We start from the raw sequence: 26,684 nt of genomic DNA, 5'->3' as shown, positions 1-26,684 counted from the left end.
AGTCTAGACTGCTTTGTGTTGCTCTTATCAGTTACAGTAAAATACAAAGATGTTTGTCGTTGTGATACTGAATAATTTTGCAAGGCACGATATAAGCTTCACACTATATGAGATGCCCTGATTAAGATGTTATCAGAAGGCTTATCAAAGATAAATCAAAAACCGTATTAAAGACTGCAAGTTAAGTGCGTGTGTGAATTTTTTGGGGGTTTTTTTCCAAGTTGTGCTTAATTGCTTTGGTTAATCACACTGTATCTTCTACTGGTCCTTTCAGAAAACACTAGCATATGGTTCTTACCTTATTGAAGATATACTCCCAGTTTTTTTCCCCTTGTTGTGTTCGATATAAAAAAGTGAGTGGATTTAGGCCCACGGTCTGGTGCTTGAGAAAATCCAATTAATGTAACTCTAAGAACCTTTAAATTGGCACTCCCACCTAATTGGCTCTAAAATTGCCTTCCTAGAATGCTGGTGTTTGAGTTAACAAATAGAGAATGTTTAGGAATTTCACATACACAATTACTTTTTTTTAATATTGAATGCTGTTAAAGTGATTTCTCAATTCTTTTACACAATTATCTCACCTGTTATCTCTATTTTTGAACGTAATCTACCGCTAAAAAGAAAAGATAGAAAGATAAAAACATTTTCCAAGTGGCAGTCAGCTCCTCTAGTTTGACGAGTCTCCCCTCACCGAAGCTATCACTGTCATTTAAAGTCGGGGTTGTTGACACATTGAGGAGGCCATGCCAAGCTTAGCTGAGTGGCGTGTCATGATGGGATGTCAGGCAGTTAGTTAATGTTGTGTAAAAGGATTTAGAGGATTTGACCCTATCAGCAGAGAGAGCGTTCAGAAAGGCTGCGTTAATGGCGCTAAATGAGTCTGTGCCTGAGGCATGCTAATAATGGAGACATGAAAGACTGGATTTCGTGAGGAGATTTTATTCCTGCAAACACACTACTTAAACTTGGAAGAAGGGTGTAAAAGATGGCTGAGTGTACTTTTCTGACATGCCTGGCGATTCCCAAAATGTTTAATTAGTTTCTCTGAATGATAGGCACCTAAAATTGGTTTGTGACATAAGTGTCATTTTAAATGTCCTGTATTTGTTTTTGTTTCGCTCCTTCCCTTTCCCTCCCACCAATCAAAATACAGAAAATAATCCAAGAATCTGGGTTGTGATAAGGTGCTGTGCAGACACCAACAAAACATGTATTCCATGTCTCCCTATTTTCAGCAGCAAACTCAATACACGAGGGTACAACGCTCCACTGACTGCACATGCAATACAAAACCTAAGTAGTGCATCAGTCTCACAATGCTTTAAAAGTGATTGCAATTAAGAACATAAGTACAGCTCAAATTCTAGTTTGAATTACAGACCCTTTGGTGCTTTCAGAAAACATTTGTAGTAAATTCAGTCACACTAAGATATAGTTTGTATTGACTAACACATGATTGAAATGAATAAATTTAAATAAGTTTGCTACAGAAGTGATCAATACGATTAATGAGAATTTATGCTCTTAACTATTAAGTATTAACTTTCAGATTTTCTTTTTTTTTTAAATGTAAAAAATTTTCTAAAAAAAAAAAAAAAAAAGATTTTTGAAATAGTGGTGCGTTTAAGCTGTGAGTTGTTGGCTCACACCTCCCTGATGAAGCCCATTCTCCCAAAAACAGTAACTTTTTTCTTTGGTACCTCATCAGAATCTCACATAAATAAAACATGTTGGTCTGGTTAACATTAGGTATTTTCAACATAAATAAGACTGAATTTATGTTGTAATCTGTATGTAATCAGATCTACATATGGCTGTGCTATTGCATTATACTGGGAAATAAACTGGACCGATTTGGATTTAATCTGAACCTCCACTGAACTTGTTTGTCTTACAAAGTGCAATAATTTATTTGCACATATACTTATAAAAACATGGATAGATCATTTCAGTGTCAAAGTTGCATTGAAAATGGTCTGTCTTGTGTATTTACACAAATAATGATACGATTAGATAAATACATATTCAAAACCCAGATTGTTGATTTTAAAATATCAGTTAACTCACTATTCATTACGTATTGTTAATTGGTTATGGAGTTGATCAAATACCCTCTGCTTTAAAACAGTAACCTTTGACCACCATGTGTCACGGTGCATGACAGGAAGTACTGTCCTTGCTGCCACACCAGGCAGGACTCTGGCACAGCTTGACCAGGAAGTATGGGAGATTTACCTGCCAATGCCTGCCATCTACCACCCACTGGTCAAATCCTCTTTGCTGGTTTCACCATTCGGTCTGCTCATCATCCTTGGCTCACTATGCAAAGATATGACAGGAGATTGGTCACTGTGCCAGGGATGCCTATCAGATATGTAGAGAAAACGAAATAAAAGGGAAAACATACGTGGCACAAACTGAGTAGGAATAATTTTAAGTTCTCAAATAATTTTATAAAATATCTGCTATTATGTTTGTGTGACATTTGAGCCCACATAGCTGACACCGTTGTCATCTAACATGTTGGTAGGAATGGAAGTATTGTGAAACAATAAGCGTTCCACTCATATTTCTTGTATTTCTGAATGTGATTAGCTTGAGAAAAGAAGGCATTTGTTCTCTGGCTGCTGCTACGGTCTGCATAAATACGGAGGAGTGTCTGTCAGCAATTGTTCTCTTAGCAGTAATATATTCAGTGACCCACTGGTTACAGCCTGTCCTTGTAACACATGTTTTTTTCACATATTTACAGCAAATTAGTCCAAGGGTTTGCTGTGGGAGGCTGTAAAAACTTGTTCATTTGCCTGTGTTTGTGTTGCACAGTCTGGTTTAGGTGGTAAGTAGAAAAGGTTGTGTGATCTTACGTGCACGTATGGTGATGTTTTTGTGCATGTGTAACCAACTTTTCTTCCTTGTTTGTCCATTGTAGGAATCACCCTGAACATCTCTTCTCCTCACTTGGCTCGGAGGTCTTCTAGAGGATCGGAGCCTCCTTGCCATCATGAAGGGGTTGGGGACCAACCGTAACAGACATCTGTCTGATTCTTGTGATCCCTCTCTTAATCATCCAGAGGCACTCTACCATCAGAAGACCAGCACTTTGCCACGCAGCCCTTATCTGCTCAGCCCCACAATGGACCACTATGGCACCATGGATCCCCACCTTTATCCTTCTGCCAATCCAGGCTCCCTTCCAGCAGACTGCATGCTGCCCCTCAACAATCAGCTTTCCAACAGCAGCACTTTTCCCAGTATTCATTACAACTCCTATGACCAGTCCGATTTTTCTCCTCCTGGAGACAGTATTGGAGGGATAGGCACGGGCACCATGGGGACATCTCTGTCGATGGGCATGGCATCAGGCATGGCCATGTCAGGGTTGAGTGGAAGAACACCTATGATTACAAGTGGCTCTGCAACAATATCACACCATATGACTAAGAATCAAACTCCACCTAGTCTGTTGGATTTTGAGAAGCAGCTACCAGGAGGTCGTGACGGATTCAGCACTTTGCAGTTTCATCGAACATCCGCTGCTGTTGCTGCCAAGCAGCGGACAGACAGTCCCGGCCGCATTCGTTACATGCTACACTCGGTGCAGAAACTGTTTGCAAAGTCCCAGTCACTGGAGAGCCACAACATGAAGGGAAATGTGAACGGAAGATCTACTGGCAGTGGTGGAGGCACGTCTTCTGGCACCGAAGACGGAGGGAAGCATACTCGCAGAGCCAAAAGTAAGGATCGTATTACAAAGTCCGAGGCAACTGCAAAAAGACGGCCAAGATCCAACATGTCAGGTTACTGGAGCTCAGATGATTTGGACAGTAGTGATTTGAGCAGCTATCATAATACTATGACCATGATGACTCTGGGGCGTCCGAGTGGCCATGAAAGCCATAGTGGTCAGAGTAAATACATCCACAGTGGCTACAACACAATCAGTTCCTCTAAAAGCAGCAATGACATGAAGTATCCAGCACTTCCTGGTCCAGGGGATATAGGAGGTGGTGGAATAACTGGACCAGTAGGCATGCTGATGAATGATACCGAGTATGTGAAAGGAGGGTCTTGGTCCACATTGACCATGGGCCAACCAAGACAGGTACTTCAGAAGGGCTCAACTACTCTGGACAGGTCAATGCTCAAGTCCAAGTCCTGCCAGCAGGAGTTAACTTGTAGTTACCTGCAGGTTGGACGCAGGGTGAGTATGCAATTTCATTTAAAGATATTTAAACTCTTTGACTTTTTTCACATTTTGTGACATTTAAACCACAATTTTTTATATATTTTATTGGGATTTTACGTGATAGACTAATGATCACTGATCTGCAGCCAAAGAGAATTAGAGTAAGTTGGTAGGAGCTGCAGCGATCCAAAATCCAAGTCAAAGTATTTGTCAACAGAAAAGCTAAGGCAGAAATTCACTTTCCAACAGAACGTCTTTAAACATACGGCCTCAGACTCAGGGACACTGAATGGTCCATACCTCTTATACGTTTCATAGTGATTTTTTTAAAGGAATTATTCTGCATTCCTGCCATATCTCTGCACAATTATACATTACCTAACGTTCTATCACAAAAAAAATCCCATAAAAATACAGCACGATTGTTGTAAAAAGAAATTTTGAAAAGGTTTGATGGGTGTAAATTCTTATTCACGTTATGCTAATATTTATCACCTTTTTAAGGCTTTCCTATTTACGCGTTATGTCTCAAGACATGAATATGTGAATGACATAGTTTCATAAGCTAATTTGGGACTTGTTTGATTCCCTTTAATGTTCCCTGTAGGGGGATTGGAGCAGTTCATTAGGCCGCAGTCCAGGTTTCAATGAGATTCCATGTCGGCGGATGCGCAGCGGTAGCTATGTAAAGGCTATGGGAGACATGGAAGACAGTGACGACTCCGAGGGAAGCCCTAAACCCTCGCCCAAAAGTGCTGCTCGCCGTCAGAGCTACCTCAGGGCCACCCAGCAGTCTCTAAGTGACCAGCTACCCCCACGCAAGTAAGAAAACAAGCAAACACGTTGTTAATTATCAGGTAGTATGAAACAAGCAAGTCGTTTTGTTTATTCTGGCCTAGGTTGTATATTTTAGTTAGAGTTTCTTAAATTAAAATTGTATAATTGACTGTTTAGACCCGACATCACAAGGAAAGTATCACAAAAAAAAAAAAAAACACACATAGGGAAAGAGGCAAGCTGAAATTCTTTTCAGCTTGGTTATCTGTGTTGACTGCTCGCCTGTGTTGGGCTGTTTGTCTTATTGACAGACATACACGCATGACTGTGACTTGTTACAGATGTTTGTTTCTGAACAGTGGTTTGCTGAAAAGAGGGCCTGGAGCTGCTTCTGTCACATGCAAGAGAAAAATTTTTTTCCCCCTCACTCTTTTGGCAAATCATACACCTTCTACTGAGAACATACGGTAGAGGAGAAGGGGATGCTACTAAACTATAAAACTGGAAACTGGTTGAATTAAAACCAACATTGTACTCTGGGGGATTAACGTACATAATTAAAGGGTTTTTGTGGTGATTTGTTTTATTTTTAAAAACCTTTCCAATTTGACTCCAGCTTTGACTAATATTGACATGGAATCTGGGGTTTTAAACATTTCAGGAGAGAATTGTACCACTGTTGTACCATGACTGGATGTCACTGTAAAATTTTATTCAAAGTGTAACAGTGTAACAGTTACTGCCATAAATCAAAGATTTACTGCCATAAATGTGTAAAAATGCATAAATCTTACATAACATATAACCTGAGCTGTACTTGAAGAAACTAAGGTGTTGGCTCTTCAAAAACAACAAAGACAAGACTCTCTATCACAAACTTGTAAAATACATCCCTTGAATGACTGATGCTGATGCAGCAATCCATTTCTGATCATCCAATCCTGCTCTCTTTCGTTCTGCACCTACCTGATTGGTGCTAGCAGCAGAACCTTGGATTTCACATTGTTGCAGGGGGAGCTGGATGCCCTGTGGTCTCCACTCCACAGTGTGTCCTCTCTGCACCAGCTGGGCAGATCAATGAGCAGGTCAGTGGGAGGCCTGTAAACTTTTCCTCAGGGTTGCAGTCCAAAACACTTGCGAATGATTATTTGTGATCTGTGACTTTGCGCTGCCCCCCTCAGGAAAGCTTGTAGAGTTAAAACTCCAAATACAAAAGTCATCTCCTGCATCAAACAACTGCTAGCCTATTGTTAGCTTGCAGCTACCATCTGCTTTTGGATTAAAAGTAGTGTCATTTGTGTTTTAAAATAAAGCAGTAAGCATCATGTGTCTTCTTACGCCGCATCATGAGGCTTCACAGCGATTCCATTATCACAATTTAGACAAAAATAAGTCCATAGATGTTACTGAATATTTTTGATAACATTCATCTTGCTGCATTGTGGGCATTCTTTCTCTGACTGCACTGCATGCTCAACTTATGTACTGGGTGACTCAAGACAGTTGAAATTGAAATGGAGACTATTTTAAGATTTGTGAGAACACATAAATCCAGGAGGAAATGAAAGAAGTGCCTTGGGTAAAATATATCTCCACTTTTTTATCTCTTTTTCAATTCCTGGTTTGGTGATTAGTCATTTAGTTAATATTTCCCTGCTGCTGTTCAGATCACGATCTGAAAACATCAGCTTTTTGTCCATGTTTCTTTTACTTCCTCTTATTCAGATTCCTGACACTTCTATGTTTTTTGTTTTGTTTTTTTAGTCTGATTTTGCTCTTGTCTTTCTAGCTGTCTTCCATCTCTCAGAGAACTCTCAAGTAATCGCAGCCTGGATAATCTGGACTGTATTGGAGGACCAGGAGCTTTGGCTCCATGGGATGAAGACAACTTCAGCCAGGCCTGCAGCACCTTAGGCAGACGTAGTGGCATCGGACAGGTTAGGAATACTTGTTTTATTATTTACAAAAACCAAGAAAAAAAAAAAGAAGAAGCAGAAATTGTTTGGGTCTACAAAAATTCCTTTCTTTTTTTTTTCCTTCATTATGTCATGTCTCTTCTACACAGTGTCACTCTGGCAAAATAACTCATAATCATTTAACATTTTCACATTTTGACACCAGACAACCACAAACCTCAATGTGTTTTTAGAAATGTTTGGGTATTTTCCAGCTCCAATACCATCCTCTTCATGCTCTCCATAAGAGGCTTGTAATAAATCAATTATAACAGATTTTCTGGTATAATTGTCAGCCACCACCTGCTATATATTTTTCACAAAATCAAGGATATAATAGTGCAATTTTCTTGGAAAAAATAAACTTTTTTGTCTATCTAATGGGGCATTAAGAGTAGATTCTAAAATTTATTCTAAAATTAAATAACACGGTTGAATGCGGTTTACTAATTATTTACCTGATTCTATGTCACAATAAAAGGGGTTGGATACAATTGCTTAGCACTCTTTTCAAAAATTTGAAAACATCAGTGTGCTTTGACTTTACTCTTCCTAATCATGCAGTAGTTTGTGTTCATCTATCGCACAACACCCCACTTCATGTGAACATTTGAATGACTAGTCGTTCTTAAACCGTGCTGTTTCTACTTTGATCTGCACTCCCATTTCCATTTTCAGTTTCCATCATAATGACTTATATAATGAGATTCCAGAGAACATTTCCAGCTGTCTTGTATTAATGTTATTACCCCAAAAGACAAATGAGGTGACGGTGATAGTTAGAGGTCTAATTTGTCCACTAACAGAGGGGCCATTAGCTTGCCGATGAGAAGGTCACTGAGATGAAGATCAGCTGTGGAGTCTTTTCCTAATGACCGAATTTTTGCCTCCAAATCCTTACAAGACGCGTGTATTACAGCAATTTCCTGTGAAGAGATGTATCGTATTTGGAGAGCATATTTAGTAAGCAGCAGCTGAAAACCTTTTTTTCTGGTTTGCGTTGATAGGGCTGGGCATAGCCGCTACATTTTCATCTTTGTTTTCATCTCTCTATGTGCTGACTCCCTCGCATTTACTCCACATATTCTTCCATTTACAGTCATTGAGTCATTAAAAGGCCATTACTTTTGTCTCATTTATGTCAATGAAGAGTCGTCTGCAAAGCTGGCTTGCTGAAATTTCAAACGATCCTTGCCGAATACTGAGGAAGACAGCAGTTGTTGCACATTGGAGTCTAAAAATAGGCAGCCATTTCTTTTACTTTGAAATGTTGCTTTAAAAAAAAAAGTCACAGCTAGAGTTTCTTGATGGGAAACAAAATCAGAATGAACATATTTGTGGGGTTAAATAGTCCCATGCCTTTTTAATGTCTTTGTCCAGCTGCGAGACCTGGAAAAAAGTCATCATTATGAAGACAGACGTTCAGAGTCCGCCTTCAGAGATTCCCATTCTCAGGACATCTCGGAGCCTCCGGACATGCCCATGCCGACATGCTTCCGATCCCGCAGCCACAGCTACCTGAGAGCTATCCAGGCTGGTTGTTCCCAAGATGACGACACCGCTTCCATAGACTCAGGCTGTTCTCCGCCTCCAACTGACTCCTCTGTGCGCACATACAGCACCAGCACTGGTAAGTCGTTTTGTAAAACAAGAAAACTACATAACAATGAAAAACAAGGTTCTGATCTTATCAAATTTTTTGAAATACCAACTTTTTTTTTCTTGCACTGTTTTTTTTTTCACTCCTTTTCTTTGATAACTCATCACTTGGTCCAAGTTCCTCCTGTCCTTTATATTTCACTTTGCATCCTTTTAATTCTTGGTCCTTAGCAAGACCCTGATTATCCAGCTTTTCCCAAAGTAGCACATTTAGCTTAAATGCAGCCTCTTTTGCCCACACTAGACGACCTTTCTACACAGTGGAAGACATGGAAAGAACAGTTTGCCTCTTACCTGATAGCCACTGGCTTGGACAAAGCCCCAAAGGAGAAACAACTTGCAATTTTTCTTCAGCGTTTTGGGACAGACAGACCACGCATCCTACCCACACACACAGGTAACAACTCAAAATCTCTTCCCCTGAAAAGACCCAATCAGTTCTATTTTCTTATACTCTAAATAAATAAATAAAATTCATTTGAACGTTATCTCAAAGTGTTGGTTTCATCTCAGTGAATACATAAATACATGTTGTGCTGACAAACATTTTAAAACTGAAGCTCTCGTAGTTTATTGAAGGACGTTTGGTGAGTCTGCCTTTGATTTCCTTCAGAAATCCAAAAAATCATGCTAATGGGGTTGTCTGTCGAAATTTCTAGTTGGAAAAACAGGCAGAAAATCTCCTGAAATTGAAATTCCAAGCAGGAAAGTTGCAGATTCCTCAGAAAACATGACATCAAAACCCATTACGGCTGCTGAGTGTTTTAAAAGACAGCGATGGCTACAGTAATAAAGAGTTTATTTCAATTTCTAATGGTTTGTGTATTATCTCACCTTCCACATATGCAGAACATGTTAGTAAAGATGCTCTTTTAGTGTTTGAAAAGCTAAGAAGCTCCCTGTTTGCTCACTTGTCATCATTCTCAGATTCATGTTTTGAGATTAAGAGATAAGTGAAAAGTCACCAGCACCAGTTCACTTTAGAGTGAGAACTCTTGAAACAGCTTGACTTCTATTTTAAGTAGCACCTGATTGACACAGAGATTGATGAGCTTGAGCAATTCAACTTTTTGCCTGTTGGGAAGCTTATTTCCTTTTTCGGTGGCTGACACAAAGAGGCAATTAAAGGCAACCCACGTACCGCCAGTGATACATGTACCGCAGTTTGAGAAGCCTTGGCTTAAAAACGAGTTTGGGAAGTGATACCCAACTGTAGGAACAGCAGCCTAAAACATCAAATCCAATTTCTCATTGTCTGACTTTAGTTCACCGAGTTAAGGACAACGCCAAAAGCAAACAAAAAACAACAACATAAGTTTTCACTTTGATGTCTAAATCAGAGGCAGGATGATAACGAATGAGACATGACATTATTCAAAGCGGCTTTTCCTGTCTCTGGACTGAACCCTCGGTACATAATTACTTTATCAGTAGTTTGGCGTTGACGTAAGTTGTCATACCACCAGTCATCCACCATGTGGCGCTCTTTCTTGTTATTTTCTAGGGAAGCCGTGTGCTGCTTTCATGGGAATTTTTCATGTTCAGTTTTGATGTGGCACAGCTTAGGACATCCCAGTCAAGAGTTTTTGGTTCATTTATTTATTTTGTTGTTTTGTTATTTTTGTTGTTGTAATTAGACCACACTCCAGTAACACATTTTCAGTTGCATCTTTGCTGACTAGTCTTCAGCAAATGGCTGATAGTTGTATTAGAATGAACTGGCAATAACTTTAGTAGCGTAACATAGTTGTGTATACGTTTCATTGTCATGTCGGCTTCGCTGTTATTGGAAATTATGTCCTTACACAATGAGTAGCTAAAGTTATTTCAGAAATTGAAGTGCATTCAAATCAGTTCAAGAGCAGCCTACTGTATTGACTTACTACAATTTATATTTAAATGCATTTACATACAGGTCTCATTCATATGCAGTGGAATAATCCAATTCTGCTCAAAATGAATTTGTTCCTAAACAGCAGGACTTTATTCTCATAATCAAGTCCATTTACAAGTCTCGAATGAGTTGTTCACAAAATGTTATTCAGAATTATGACTCGGAAAGAAAAAAACAAGAACTAACTTCGCACAAGTGCTTGGTTGGTTGGATAAATTATAAGTAGAAAGTTTTGCGGTGTGGCAAATTCTCCAAATTTAGGGGAGGTTCTAATATCAGAGGCGTCCCTGAAGGCACCGCGCAAAGTCTCCTCCCGTGGAGCTGGGAGAAAACGTCGGTCCTCGCGCCTGCTTAACTGGAGTGACAAGCGAAATAAATGAATGACTGAGCAGCAAACAGCTCCACTGTAGTGGCTTTCTGCTTTATTAATTACACACGACGTCTATCCCCGTCACAGGCGAGGGTAAGTAGCCCGTTTAGTCCTGCGTGTTTTAGGGCTTTCTACTAATTTCGTTCGTTCCCAGTCGCCACTAACTTTAACCTCAGGGTTTTTTTTTCTGATTTGGACCAGAGGAACGCATTCGGCAGTGAAACTCGAATGTAGTGTTTTATTATAGAAGTATTGAGGGCTGTCTGCAGCAACCCGACACGCAGCCAGGTAAGCTGGCTGCATATTGTAGGTCATCCCATCACTGTGGCTGAGTTACTCCACTGACATTATGAATCTAATGTCAACATCAAAGTTGATTTATTTTGTTATTCGTTTATTTATTTTCAGGTTGGCAAATTTCCAAAGACATTATTTCAAGCCTGTCCTGCTTTTGACTAGTGTTGTGGTTTGTGTGTTGCATCACTGATTGAAATCATTTTTCAGGGGAGACAGTTAATCAGTTTGTTGATGAACATCAAGGCGGGACCCGAACCCTTGCTGCAAGGCAAACAGTGCCATCACCTCCATGCAAGTCATATTTAGCATCTAAGTTTAGTTATTAGCAATAATGCCACAGTTTCCATGTTTGATAGCAGTCTTTGTTTGCACGGCCTTTAGAGCAAGACCCCTTTATCCATGCTGACATTGATAAAAACTTACCAGCATTTCAAAATCATTGGTGAAAGCTCATAAAAGTCAGAAAACGGCACCAATCTGCCTACTTAGCTTAGGACACAGCCTGGATCAGAGACCCAAAGACCTTTGTTAATAATACAACTGCCTTTCCAGAAGCTTATTCTGATTGAAAATACATAGCTTTTGTCACTCTGTGCCAACTTCAACATTGAAGATTGTTATTTCAACCCACTGGAGCTCAAGCATGGTCCATTCACTGATTGGATAGAAGTTCCAAATTTTTAGTTTTAAATCGGCTGGTCATTGCTCAGTGTCGATCAAGCACAGGTTTATAGCTCGACTCTTCTCTACGTCCCAGAAATATGGAGAAAGATTTTCAGGAATGTGTCTGTATACGTAAAGTTGTCATTGTTTTGTCACGTCAACTAGAATTATTGACGACGCTGATTACATAGCAGCAGTGTAACATGTATGTAGGCTGCATCACACCAAGAAAGCTGTGGAACAGCTTTAGAAAGTGTTTTTTTATGGTTCACAGTGAGGAGTTGTTTTAAATCATCTTCATCTTCTGGAACATCTTTAAGCAAATTGCTTTCTTGGCTGGAAAAAAAATGTTTGTGATCCAGCAATCACAGTGGATAACAGAACATGTTTTCTAATGACACGAAAGCAGCAGTTCTCTAGATCCCACACCGACAATTTTGGCCCATAAGCAAGTGGCTATTTTTCTTGTTAAAATTCACTTCTAATGAGAAACCACAGTTGGTTTTTGTTGAGCTTCTGCATTGATATGTCCAATTAAAGCTCCATAGGGCTTGGTTTAATGTCCAATTTTATAGTTCTTCATCTCAATGAAAGCCAATCTTTAGAAACACTGGGTCTGGCAGGAGCACTATTGCTTGTAGTTGATGCTCATGCAGAGATGAGCTTTATGCTTATACAGCTGTGCTAGAGAGGCGGGGATCTGTAATGTAAGCAAGTATATCGCAGGAAACTGGCTGATGATAAAACATGCCACTTACACTGTTTGTCTGAGGAGCGTTTCTGCTGTGGTTGCTTTTTTTTTCGAGTGGGTTTAGCAGAAAATTATTATGAATCCGATGTATTTAGGTTGCTTCTTTTGCAACCTACATACACTCTTGACATTTTTGTGTAGTTACTCTGTGTGAACAATGGGGGCCTGTGGTTAAACTCCAACCATCTGTATAACCGGTCTGATCTCTAATGTGGTCAGTATTGTTAGTCTCTGGTTAGAAGGACTGTCACACCATTGATACTGAGCACTTGATGTAGTTTTAGTACATCTGTAAATTTGAAGTTTATTTAGCTATACATAAAAGGTTGTTTTTTTTAATCTAATTAAGTGCTTGGATAATCAAATGTCTTTCAGGGAGACTGTAAAATTCAGAACACATAGTTAATTATAATATGTTTCCCATAAAGCACCTTAGACACAAGTCTTTTGTTACTTGTTTGAGCCTTTTGATGTTTAATGACCATTATTGTTGTATGCGCCTATTGTTTTGATTGTGTTGCATATTCTATTTATTTAGATAAGGCTTTTCTTCTCCAGTTAATATTTAATCTCATGGGCTTATTTCTGTGGATAAAGGAGGAGCTGCTTGCAAAGGCAGACTGAGATATTATATTACAGTCAATCAGAGAATCTCCTGTGCACAACAGGTGAGCCCCAAGCCTCTGGCACTTATTTGCCTCCTGTAGACTGTCGATAGAGGAGGACATTATTGAAATGTTATTTCACGGTGGCTTTGATCCATTTGTGGTGTGCACAAACCTGCTGGAAGTTGTCACTCTGCAAAATGTCTTGCTAAATGAAATGAGTGTATGCCTTTTTCTCATAGAGACAAAACAAATAAAGAAAGGACAGTGCCTTGGCACAGGCTTTGTGCTAGTTACAATAAAATCTCCAATGTCAGTAAGTTACAAGGTTTGTCATATTGTTCACATATAAAGGCTGGTGTCCTACAACAAACATGGACAATCATGGCTTGGAAACCAGTCACTAATGTAGGCTTGCTTTTTTTGCTATGGTAGAAATAGTTATCAGTTTTTAAAGAAGAAACAATTTGTGCTTTTATCTTTAATTAATGTGTTAAAAGTAATTGGATCCAAAGTTTAACATCTGGTTTTACCACATCGGATGGTAGCAACTGCAATTCATATTTGCAAGAACTGTTGTGAAGGCCCATTCTTGTTGACAGAATTGTTTTAATTCAGTGACATAAGGTCTGTCATGGCATTGTGGGTTTTCAAAAAAAAGAGGAATTTGCTGAACAAAATTTATTTTTGGCTAAGGGTGCACACGTTTTTTTTTTTCTTAAATTACTGCTATGAAAGAAATCTGTGAACATGTCAGAGAATACAATTGGAACTGCATTCTAGACATATAGAAAAGAAAACCAGACCTTCTCCAGAATTTGTAAAGTCAGTTGCAAGGTGCTGCATGTTCATAAAGCCCTGTTTGTCCTGACAGCTCAGCATCTTCAATTCGTTTGAGTTTTGGAATGAAGACAGTCCTGCAGTCTGGAGATGGGCCAACTTGGGTGTGTTTTGGGTGTCGTCTCAGGTGTCGAGGAATGATGTCAATGGTTTTGCTTTGCTGGAATGTGATGTAGAGTATACTGGAACCTGCTTAGAGTTTGCACTTTCAAATCATGTAGCGCTCTGGCATACGGTTCACAAATGCTGCAGTGGTGTGTCAGTGGGAAATGTTTTGTTTTGGATTCCCGGACCTTTTTTTTTTGTTTTTGACGGAAAAAAGGCATGCTTATAGTACCTCCAACCTCTATAAGCATGCATGCTAAATCAGGATCATTTGCTGGTGCAGAGGCAATTTTGTCAGAGGAATAAATCTCAGTGAGGAGTGGTGACATTGAAACTCAACACAGCACATGAGTGAGAAATCTCGCAAAACAAAGAAGCATTTCATTTTAATATATCAGTATGGACTTTTGTCTGTCAGTGCCCATTAGGCTGAGAGGGAAGAAAACAAAAAAAACGTTCAGACATGCTTGAGATTATATGAGAACAATTGCATACTTTGTATAGATGAAGCTGAGCAAAGAATTATGTTGAACAGCTTTTGCCCAACTGCTTTCAGCAGAACTCGCATGTTCACTTCAAGACGTTTTCATAATCTTTTACATGTTGAGATTTTTGATCACATTATTTATTACAGCATGTTAGAAACAATCAGTGCTTTAGAGAAAAAAATTACAAAGGTTATGTTTTTTTATATTCTATTATGTACTTTAATGTATAACTACACGATTGTGTGACTAAAAATAACATTACTGTTAAAAATATCATTACTTATATCATAAGGCTTATGGAAATAATCATAAAATTGGCACCCGCTAAATTTAGCTACAATTTTTAAAAGTTAGTTGCACAGAATATTAGACAGTTTTGTCCTTTCTCCTCTTAAGCAAACATAAAAGCTAATATTAAAAGCTTGATATATTTTGCAGTTGTCTGCTTAGCAGACGAGCCACAAACTTGTATCTGTTTGTGATTGAAAGTACTTCCAATCAACCCTTTTTTTAAAAGCATGGTTAAAATATAGTAACCTTCTTTCAGCCAGCTGAGTGGCAATACACAGCAACATATGATGAAGGACCATGGTGTTTCTTCTTTGTGCTCAATACAGTCAGAACTTTCTGTAGCATCTCACCACAACCCTGACTCCGTATGAGTCCAACTACTTATTTTTTGTTGATGGGTAAGGAATGATAACAAGTGGTACTGGCGGATGTGGTTAGTGTTAGCAGTTTTATTTTGAACAGAGGCAGCATTGTCGCAGCTGATAACAGTTCATGGTAGACCTGTACTCTGGTTACTGGGCATTTTTATCTGTTAATTTGAAAAACTGGTGGCTTAATGTTAGTCTGATACTGCAGACTAACCTTAAGCTTCTGGAATGTCTCCCCTCTGATGCTCAAAGTTTCACAAAATAAATAATGGACTTGGTTATGAAGTTAATTATCAAAGAGTGGGTCAAGCTCTTTATGCACAACCTACTTATTTGTAGTTCTGTGTCCACTCTTGTTTTGGGATGAAAAACCCTAGATGTAGCTACTTCTCAACTTTATCCTTGCCTAATCTTTTTATCCTAATCCCGCTGTATTTGTTTGCAGTCTCCACGTGCATAACAAGCTGTAAAAAGGCTGCTCCTCCACCGGTGCCTCCACGCACAACCTCCAAGCCCTACATATCGGTGACAGTGCAGAGTAGCACTGAGTCAGCGCAGGACAACTACTTGGACCAACAGGACAGGAGGTCAGAGGTCAACAGCCAGTCGAGCCACGCTCACAGCAACTCCTCTGACAGCCTTGACAGCACCCGTGCCAACAGCCTGGCCCGTGGTATTCCTCGTCCTCCGCACATCATCCCTGTTCCCATTGCTACGCCGAGGGAGCCAATCATCCCCAGCACCGCCAATGCTTCCACAGAGACAAGTGACTCGGCAGTCCACAATGAATCCCTGAAATCAGGATCTAGTAAAGGGAATTTAGCACCAGAGGAGCCCTTTATAGCCCCAGTACCAAGGCGGAAACTGTCTTCTATTGGGATACAGGTAGGCAATTACAGTTTATTTATATAAGTGAACAACAATTGCAAACGTGCATAAAGAATGCTAGTTTACCGAATATAGTGCAGGACACTTTTAGACAGTTTAGAGACGTCCACAAACTGAGCCGGCCTGTGCAAGATCTAGCTTAAATCTGGTGCAGTATCCAAAATTAAGTGTAGGAAGAAGGCCCAGATAAGCTCACATATTTACTACTTGAAGCTAATAACCCGGCGAAGTAAACCGGATGCTATCAGTATAGTACAGGTCAGATCCAGCCATTGAAATGGATCCAGCTACATTTTGTCATCTGGTTTGTTAATAATTCATCTCGTAAGAATTTCAAGACGTTTTCAGTTAGTAGTGTGAAAACAAAACTTGCCTGAATGTTTGTCTCTTACTTCATAAATGTAATGCTTTGCTTTTCACATAATGAAATTTAATCAGTAGTGTTTCAGCTGCTCTCTATTCAGCTATTCTTAATACAAACAGTCGTGCATATACATTGCACACAGCAGGTTACGTGGCACAGACAGGGCATTCCAGCAGCCGCTACAGTCTTTCAAAGTAAGCACCATTGGACACACCTCTTGCTTATTTGGAGAAACCCAGATTAGTTATATCAACAAATTAACAGTCTATGATACAGTTTTGTTGAGTGACGAATGTCTGACGAATGGCTCACATTGCAGACATTAAAGCAACAACAGCTATCACGGGTTTGACTTTAGTACCTTCAGTACCAAACAATTAAAAACATTAAAAACCTTCAGTACCAAACAATTAAAAACAACTGGATTTGAAGCTCAATTCAATACCTGAGCATCATACCATCTGTGTGTCGTCTGTTTTTTTTTTGTTTCTTTCTTTTTATTAACTTGAAATTTTAAGACTTCACAGATCTAGTGATATAAAATATGCATGACCATAGTTCTAAGCCAGCATTGTTTCGCTCTTGGTTTGGGTTTCTGCTTTTTCTTTTTAAGGTTGACTGCATTCAGGAAGTTCCTAGAGAGGAGACCCCGCCCCTGGCCAGATTTCAGTCAATTGGAGTACAGGTGGAGGACGGGTGGCAGTAAGTCCTCTTCCTGTCCTTTTAACAACGTGAGGAATTTATATTATAGCCACACACACATTCTTCTGACTGTTGTACTCCCTCCAATGCAGGCCCTTTGTACATGTGAAATCATCCTGGGTGTTTTTTGTACGTGTGGTGCTTGTGATGTTGGAGCACATTCCTCATATGAGCATTTACTATTTAAAGATCTCCTCCAAGCCATTTTGACATTGCTATAAAGTTAATTTTTTATGCAGTATTTAAATTTAATACATGTATTCACTTCATCAATTCTTTCTTTGAAATATAGACTTTAAAAAACTCCTAAATGTATATATTTAGAAAGATTTCTTTTGGATGCAATCAGTCTTGCTTCTCTTCCTATGCAGTGTCATGTTAGAAAATGCTTCTAACACGTACATAGAAACACTAGATCAGAATGGCTTTCCAAATAAAAGCCATGATTTTTGTTTTGTCTGTGCGCAAAGAAACCCTCAATATGCAGAAGCTACTTTTCAAATGAGTCTTGTTGTGCCAAGCTCTGTGCCTGAATTAAAAAGAACGCCACTGACCAAATTTACCAAGGAGGGAGGCTTTAAATATGTCTCTGCTTGTTGTTGACGCCCATGTCCAGTTTGCTATTCTTTTATTCTTAAGTGCTTTCGGCATATTGTCTGAACGGCATCTGATATGTGTTTCCTGAATGGTAACAGGAAATGGAGAGAATTAGACAGAATTCACATGAAGTCCATTTATTCATTTATTCGGTTTAGACAAGAAGCTCTTGCTCCCAGGTTTCTTGTATCTGCATTGAGGAAGAGACCTGACTCTGCTTTCAAACTCAACAGGTCCTATTTGTTCCAGAAAGGGAAACAATTGACTGAGTTGTTTCTTTGTCCATGTATTCTGTGAAAGATACGGTGCTTCTCAAAAGTAATTTCCACATTTAGTCATGTTAAAAAAGCTCAATGTATTTTATTTGTGTTTTATGTGTGTGTAGTGTATTTGCAAAGTGGAAGGAAAATGATAATCATTTACAAATAGAAATATGAAAAGTATTTTGTGCATTTGTACTCAATCTTCCTGAGTCAACACTTTGCAGAACCAAAAAGTGTTTCAATGCAGTTCTTTTGGGATATGAATCTCCACCAACTTTGCATTTTTAGAGACCGTTTCTGACCATTCCTTTTCTCAAAGTAACCCAAGCTCAATTAAATGTACAGGTCTTTTATGGACATCCATTTTTTTGTGGGGGGATTTTGCCAGACACTTTCCTAATTGACTCAGTCAAAGTCCAAACTTTAATTTGGACTTTAATTTGGAATCCATCCATTGTAGTTAATTTTAAGTTCAGGATTATTATTCAACTGCAATGTAACCCTTCAAGTATTTAGCAGTCTTTACCAGTTTTTCCCACAGCAGGATATAGCCATGCTATGTGTCAGAGTGAAGGAGGATTTGTACATGTGCATCCTTCCCTTTTCAGATTTTCAGATTTAAAAAATACTGTATTGATTTTCTTCTTCTTGACACTTATGGATCTCTTTGTGTTGGCCTGTCTCATAAACTTCTAATCACATACAGTGAAGTTTTTGGTAGTAATCTGACGAGTTTTGAAGCAGATTATTTGGCGAGAAACAGCAAAATATATTTTACTCTCTGTTCTGTTGGAAAGGCCGATTTTTATACTGAATTGAATTGTAACATTGTCTCTTTGCTTTATTCTAGACTCAGTCGCTCCAGCAGTATGGCCTCAAAACAAGAAACAGACTCAGACACACAGGACATCTCTGCCATTTCTCATATCAGCATTGCCAAAACCTTTGAGAAGAAAGTCATGGTCAACAGTGCCAGTCAGTCAATGAGCTCCCCCCCTGGACAAGACTCTTTAGACAACGGAGACCAGACTGGCGACACCTCCTCCCCACCGCCTCCCAGGCAGATCCTCAATCGCTCCACCACACGGAGCAGTTCCTCATCTTTCTCTGAAAGCCTGGATCCGGCGCTGGATCCCTCATCTCTGCCGCCCCCGGATCCCTGGCTGGACAGCGGAAACGGTAGCAGCGGCGGCATCTCCCATAGTGGAGGAAGCGGAACGCTGTGCAGAAGAGACGGCCACTGGTTCCTGAAGTTGCTGCAGGCTGAAACGGCACGCATGGAAGGCTGGTGCCAACAGATGGAGCAGGAAACCAAAGACAACCAACTCTCAGAAGACGGTAAGATCCGCACGGTACTCACTGGACAGTATGTAGCCGTGAGGAAGAAGCTGCTGGAAGCATTTTTCATCCTGTCCGGAGCTACAGTGTCAAAAGCCATTGCTCATCTGCTGTCACATACAAATGCACATGTATGAGGTTGTTTCACATCCCATTCCTTGTCTAAAGTGTTTAATATTATGTCAACCCTCATTTTCCATCAATAAGAGCTTAAGTTCACTCCACGGACCTCTCTGCAAACCGTTCTTGAGCTAATTTGAAGGCCACCTGAATCTTTGAGGTGTGTAGCTATTGGTTCTTCAGAAAGTTTGTGAACAATTCGCCTCAGCATCCAGTGACCCGCTATGAGATTTCTTTAAGAGGCCTACCTCTGATTTGCTATTGTTTCCCAGATAGAAGTCAGCTGGATGACTTCAAGAAGGCATTTCACTCTCTCATTTAAAAAGGCGGTTCCAGGTCTTTTGGATGAGACACACTGACCTGAAATTTTTGTGCATAACTCATTTCTCACTCCCTCTAATCAATCTGTTGCACAAACACAGCATGGGAGGGATGATGCTGTAATACCTGGGGTTAACACACAGAAGCAGGGCTGTAATCTCCAGAATTACACAAATCTAGTCTGGAACTGATTAAACCCTCAGATTAGATTAGTGCCTTAGCATCGGCCTGGGACGTACAGCAGCAGTGGGCAGGCATGCAAAGCACACCATAAATGCAAACAGTGCAAGGCGGTTATCATGAAGAGCTTGTTCAGATAAGTGCCTGCTTATTGTTTGCATTTTCAAAACTCAGTGTTTTGAATGGGTGTGCATGTGGCCTGACTTGGTTAAGTAGTTTGCATCAGATCTGATCTAGATCTGCAGTGCAGAAGTGGGATCTCGCCCGCCACACAGCAGTCCCATGCCTACGTCTTTAAAATCCACCAATCAGGGAGGATTCTGAGTTTTGTCAAGGCAGATGTTTGTCCTTATTTGACTCTGCAAACAGACTAATGTTGTAACAAGTCACAAGTTGCATCCAAGTCAACTGGAGAGATGCAGTGTCCAAAATGAGGATTTCCACTTTTATCGCATTCATGCCATCCAGCCGGTGACCCATTTTCCAGGTGGGGGTGTTACAAAAAGTAACATAATTCCTAATTATGCATTCGCAAAAGCTTTAAATCCATGTTGTGTTTAGTTCTGCTGTCTTCTGACTATAGTGCTTGGGAAAGTCCGCAGTGCGGTGGGAAGCGCTCAGCTCCTGATGTCTCAGAAGTTCCAGCAGTTCCGGGGACTGTGTGAACAAAACCTGGTGTGTATATTGTCACACTTTGCTCACAACCTCAAACTCAAAATGCACAGTTGGTGTCCCTTTTGTCAGAGCTGCTTACCCTGCAATGCATAAAAAGCTTTCATCTACTTGAAAGCTGACTAATACGAAGGCAGCACATTAAGCATGCACAGACTCCATCATGAGGACCCTGCAGCACAAAACACAAGGAGCTTATATTAAACCAATAAGCTCTTCCACCCAGATGATGTCTTTTTGTAAAAATGCCATTATACAAATTGTAGCCAACAACCAGCACATGATATGTACCATAGTGAGTGATAAGCTGCACTCTAATGTGATTTGCCTTGAGATGAGAGCAGGAAAGGCTGCAGCATTAGTATGGTGAACAATGTGGAGCCAACAGAGACAGAGGACAGTGTGTTTAAAGCACTGCAGAATTTCAGCTTTGGACTTCTAGTGCCTTACAAATTGATTCATACCTCTTGAATATTAAGATATTGTACCATATGTACATTTTTATGTAAAAGATCAACAAAATAATTCTAAGGAGGAAGTTTTTTTGTGTGTGAGTATTTGAAAAGTTGCAGGACCGTAAGTCTCTATGCGTTAGTTCATCACATGCGATGAAAAATACAACAATGCTTGTGGTTAAACTGTGGCAAGCGGTACTTAGCAAGGCAAGGTACTGTTTCTGACATCTCTTCATATCTAGAAGCTTTTCAGAAATATTATTTCAGTTAAATCATGTTGCACAGAAGGTATGGGTGCTTTATATTTTGTAATTTGATAGTAAATCACTTGGTTCTCAATGTAATCGTTTGGTAATTCCATATAACTAAAGTAGCAGGATGTGCTTCACACAAACGTTCAGCTAATTGAGACTGTTGCACACCACCATCTAGTGGCAAACATAAAAACTGCATCAATATCACGTTGTTCTAGCTTGTCTTGTTCATCTCAAAAAGTAACTAGGAGATAAGTAAGACACTGTACATGGTTGTGTTGCTCTTTTTTTTATTCTTTTATAAAAATACTGCATAATTTAAACAGCTCTCTTTTAGAACTGATAAACCTAGAAGCACGACTTTCACATATGCATAAACGTATATGTAAATACTCTTAAGACATGAATGTAACTGTCACAATAGTTTTATTGCTATTTTTGTTAAAACCTCAGTTGGGTTAAAGCATTTTCTCTACAACTGTGTTTAACAAATACTTTAGATAGTAAATTATAGAGAAACTAGAATTTATAGTATTTGTACATGAGATTATACATATAGACTTATTTCACTCATTTGAAAATTCAACTGTTTAGCTCTTTGAGGCTATGTCTGCAATGAGTTCTGTTATTTATTTATGTGTTTTAATTATTAAATGATTAAGGAAAACTTTCAAGTTAACCAAAAACATTGTTTTTATTGAAGGATAACTATATTCATTGCATTTTTCTTTCCACTAAAACCTAATGAGAGCCCCGTCAAGACTGCTCAACTGAAATCCTACACTTCACATTTTTTGCAACCAACATATCAACAATGTGTAGATTAAACATATCACAATTAGTTTTCTCTATTAGAAAGTGACGTTCAATAATTGCATCTTAACGAATTTGAACTACACACCTCAGAAGCAAGAAATTACAGCCCAGGTCAAATCAGGTTCATCTGAAAATTTATAAAACTTTTAACTTTTCATTGCTGAGTCCACTTCAGACATTTTAGTAATTTGTTTGTGCAGTAGATGCTGTTCTATTGCAGGCCTTGTATCCACTCCTATTTAAAATAAAACATTTCTATTGGTCATTATCAATTTATAAGGCACTTTCAATTCACAGAGAAGTCAACATAAAGTGATTTACGTAAAATTAAAACACGAGGTAATGTAAAGCAAATGATAAAATAAATTAACAGTGTAATATGTCTAGCACAAATACACAAATGTTTACTGTTCATTCCGTTTCACCATGTTCATTTTTCTCTGGTCAGAATGTGACTGCCAACCCACGGCCAACAGCCCAGGACCTGGCTGGCTTCTGGGACCTGCTGCAGCTATCTATCGAGGACATTAGCCTCAAGTTTGATGAGCTCTACCATCTCAAGTCCAATGACTGGCAGCCCGTGCCGTCTGGGGCCGCCCAGTCGTCCCCTGAGCGGAAGGTACTTCCCACCCATGCTGCCCAGTGCCCTGGCTGGGGTAGGAAAGCCGCCGAAACCGGCCTCTCTCCTCCCACCACCACCACCATTTCTCTCCCACTCTTTTTAAACCCTGTCCCTGCGCGGGATGAACTCTTAACAAGGCCTCCCTGTCCAACGCAGAGGGGCCCGAGAGATCCCTCTAGGCATGCATGGGAAAAGAGCCATCTCAAAGAGGGCTGGGGCTGCTGTGTTTTTAAAGTGTAAAGCCCTGCTTTGAGCATGCATGCGTCATTTATCTATGTGTGTGTCCGTGCGTTCGTGTCTGTGTTGCAGTGGAGCATGGCTAAGATGCGCTGGTTAATGTGACAGAACGCTCGTGCTTTTGCTCATTAACCTGGCTACATTTGTCTCTGTGTGAAGCCTTTTCTTTTTGTCTTGTCTGTGACGTCCGAGTCTTCAGGATTATGAATCTAACTGTATGTGAAGTTCTTTTTGTGGCTCCAGGTTAATTTGCCCCTTCTATAATTAGTGCCTCATTTTTATGCCCACACATTAACATTTTGTCCCAATCCATTTCGCACCTGTCAACAAATCATTTCCGAGCTACGTTCTTCACCAATGTAAAGCAGTTTTTCTCTTTGAGATGAAGAGTTTTGGGATTAATTGGAGGAAATAGTTTCATTTGACAAATTTTATGTATAGTTTTAATTTAATAGTACAGTAATTTAATTTAATAGTAATCTTTGTGTTCCAAAGATTTTACACTACACCCCTTCTAGACTTTATTATTACAATTTCTATTTGAATGAGAATAAAATAAGAGATTATCACCCTGATTAAACAAAAATCACCATCCTGCTTGTTGAATCTGTTGTTCTGTAGAAACATTGCCTCTATAACTTTAAGTAGATGTGGAGATGATAGAAAACTAGGACGATGCTTTTGCCACTTCACTCATCCCCATCGATACATAATCAGCTAGTTTAGGCCTAACATACATTAGATTTGATGTGTAATGCTGATGTGAAATTGGTTACTTACCTCTGTAGTTAATAAACATAAACAGTAGGCTTAATCTTTCAAAATAAAAGTGCAAGCTTTACAAAGTATAACAACGCAACCTTTCTTGAAAAGTTTAAATTTGTGGCTGTCAGGCTATGTTAAATATTGTTGAAACTGAAATTTCAGAGCAACTTTCACTCACGGCTACTTACTTGACAGAGATAATTCCTCTAAGAGGGGTTCTGTTTCACAAGGCAAACAGTAAGTCTAAAAAAACATAAAATTATTATAAAACCTTTTTTTCTACTTTTAAAACCCATCAGAGTTTCCTACAGTAAGTCATGTCAAGGTGCAACTTTAGGCCTCAAATTTACATGAGTGTTGATTTGTTGTTTACTCACTAATCTCTCAATTTCAAATCCCATTTCATTTTTTGGTGCATTTCTGGCTAATCAGCCCACAATCACCGTAGAAACTCCAAGTACTCGGTGGTAAAAGCAGTAGAACTTCACCTACCATCAATCTGTGATGGTCATTCTTGTCACAAATGGCTCCATTCAGTAAAATATCAAGCCACTGCCTCTAGATTTTTGCGGTTAAAATGCTGAAATAGAAAATCTACAAAAAGCTCTAAAATGTTTGGGTTTTGTTTTTAAAAAAATGTTTTGTAGCACAAAGTTCTTTCAAAAAAGGCCAAACATCCCAAAGAACAAATGCTGGAGGGGCAAAGTGACGAGGTCTGCTTTTTGTTGCATATCAGTGTAAATGTTCTGGCTGTCCTGTCATCCTTTTATGATTTCAGATAAACCCAGTACACATCCATTCATGTTGCCATTTCAAGTGGTTGAAAATGTGTCTTTCTCGATGTTGACCTTCTGTAACCAGCTGTCTCTCCTGTCGTTGTTTTGTGTTTGATCGTCCAGTCCGCTACATGTTGTCTCGAGCAGTACAAGGGAACGACAGAACAGCTTTGGCAAACGATCTCTATGAATCATGTCTGCCAAATCTGTCTGAACAAAAACAGGAAACAGACTACTATTATATGTTGTTGTTTTAACACTTTTTCCCTTCTGTCATGTTATCTCCACCCTCAATCTTGCAGAACGAGGACAAGGAGGCCCTTCCGGCAGCGAAGAAGCCTAGCAAGGCGCGACCGACGCTTGCCCGCGAGAAGAGTGCCGACTCTTCTTCAACCTCTTCATCGGCCTCGGCAGAAAAACAGAGACAAGAGGCTCGCAAGCGCCTGCTAGCTGCCAAGAAGGCTGCCTCGTTTCGCCAGAACTCTGCCACGGAGAGCGCAGACAGCATTGAAATTTACGTCCCAGAGGCCCAAACTCGCCTCTGAGAGAAAAGGACGAGCAAGGATCCAAGGACAGATAAGTTTGTTGGAGGAGAAGAAAAATTAAAAAGAAAACAACAGGGAGGATTTTGTTTGAGTGCAGATGAGTGATGGTGTGTAAGGAAGGGTGTGTAGAGGAGCAATGCCAATGAATGGGTGTTTTGATATTTTTAGCATAATCATAGGCTGGTCCTGCTTGAAACTGATAATGAAACATTTGTGGACCCAACAGACTACAAACTTACGGAGCAGAAGATTCTTCTTCTAAGGCTGCCAGGGAAGACCTCAGCTGATGAACTTCATCATTTCTTCTTACTTTTTCTTGATATCATAAAAATGTTAATGAAGGTATTATTATAACAATTATAGGTTACAAATTCTTTATGAAGACTGTTTTAAAAGTTTCTATATCTTGGCTATAAGATTTATAAAGTAGACAGAACATAAGCATCAATGCTTCTGTCTCCCACTCTCTTGCTCTCTTCCCAGATCACTGGCCATCTTGTAGCTTTGCACAGCACCTCCTTGTGGCCATCATGCAAATTGCACACAAATCCACCTATATATATATATATATATATATATATATATATATATATATATATATATATATATATATATATATATATATATATATATATATATATATATGTCTTCCTTATATTTATTTTTTCTTTAATTATTGATTTGGGCTGGGCAAGAATCCATTTAGATCAAGCTTTTCTGACTATTTTTTGGTATGACGAAACAAAGTCCGATATGAAAGATTATTTATGTAGTTCCTACAAACAAACAAAATCCTATTTGAGTTTTTCTTGTGTTAGACTTTAGCGTTTAGTTTCTTACTGGGACATTTTCGTTTTTATTTTTATTAAAGCACATATTAAACAAAACCAGGCTGGAGGTTCCGTCACAATGGCTGTTCACAATGTGTTTTTTTTTTTTTTTTTTTTTTTTTGTAGATGAAAAATCCCAATATCCTTTTCGTACATTTTTATTTTCCTTTCCTCCATTTCTTTTTTCCATTTCTGTGCTATGACTCCAGAAATATATAGGATGTTTTCTGAACCATATGTACATTTAAGTGCTTTAAGGAAAATAATTGTGCATCAGAGTCATACATTTCAAAATAATCCGGGGCTCTGAAGTTGTGCAGCTGTGTGAGCATGCTGGTTAACAGCAGACATTTCTTTTCCGCTTCCCATCTACTGATTAACCCAACTTCACTTTTTCCAGCTTTACTCAACTCTACACAAAGATCACATTTTTATCTTAACTTCCCTAATTAAATCATTACATCTATAAGTGATTGTTCTTTTTAATCATGCACTGATTAAAAGTGTCTGCTGTTTTTGTCTTTGAGGAATACAAAAGCCAAAGATAACTGCACTGTTTGAAATTCAGCTCATGTCATAAAATGTGAGTAGCAGGGAAACTCGATGGTTGACTGTGAAAACAGATGGGAGTGGATTTTACCCACAGCAACACATGTACTGCAGATTTAACATTTGGATATCCACAAG

General features: G+C 39.2%; 1 protein-coding gene across 5 annotated transcripts in view; it reads left to right on the top strand.

Moving 5' to 3' along the window:
* Positions 1 to 25,715, top strand: part of dlgap4b (discs, large (Drosophila) homolog-associated protein 4b) — a 99,418-nt gene extending 73,703 nt beyond the window's left edge. Inside the window, exons 4-15 of one of the 5 annotated variants that reach the window (XM_055026443.1) lie at positions 2,933 to 4,204; positions 4,797 to 5,011; positions 5,950 to 6,051; positions 6,756 to 6,903; positions 8,302 to 8,551; positions 8,825 to 8,977; positions 15,698 to 16,137; positions 17,118 to 17,206; positions 18,917 to 19,404; positions 20,609 to 20,700; positions 22,671 to 22,841; positions 24,925 to 25,715. In XM_055026443.1, the coding sequence (XP_054882418.1) occupies positions 3,005 to 4,204; positions 4,797 to 5,011; positions 5,950 to 6,051; positions 6,756 to 6,903; positions 8,302 to 8,551; positions 8,825 to 8,977; positions 15,698 to 16,137; positions 17,118 to 17,206; positions 18,917 to 19,404; positions 20,609 to 20,700; positions 22,671 to 22,841; positions 24,925 to 25,167 (3,591 nt within the window). In that variant the 5' untranslated portion in view covers positions 2,933 to 3,004 and the 3' untranslated portion in view covers positions 25,168 to 25,715. Of the gene's footprint in view, positions 1 to 2,932; positions 4,205 to 4,796; positions 5,012 to 5,949; positions 6,052 to 6,755; positions 6,904 to 8,301; positions 8,552 to 8,824; positions 8,978 to 15,697; positions 16,138 to 17,117; positions 17,207 to 18,916; positions 19,405 to 20,608; positions 20,701 to 22,670; positions 22,879 to 24,924 lie in introns of all 5 variants that reach the window. The other 4 variants (XM_055026452.1, XM_055026457.1, XM_055026471.1 and 1 more) reach the window with 4 other exon arrangements.
* The last annotated feature ends 969 nt before the right edge of the window (positions 25,716 to 26,684 follow it).

Source organism: Poeciliopsis prolifica, unplaced genomic scaffold (genome assembly GCF_027474105.1).
Source record: "Poeciliopsis prolifica strain line A6 unplaced genomic scaffold, Auburn_PproV2 SCAFFOLD003, whole genome shotgun sequence".
Lineage (NCBI taxonomy): Eukaryota > Metazoa > Chordata > Actinopteri > Cyprinodontiformes > Poeciliidae > Poeciliopsis > Poeciliopsis prolifica.
Note: the sequence above shows the minus strand (reverse complement) of the source record. Positions and strands in the feature narration are given on the sequence as shown.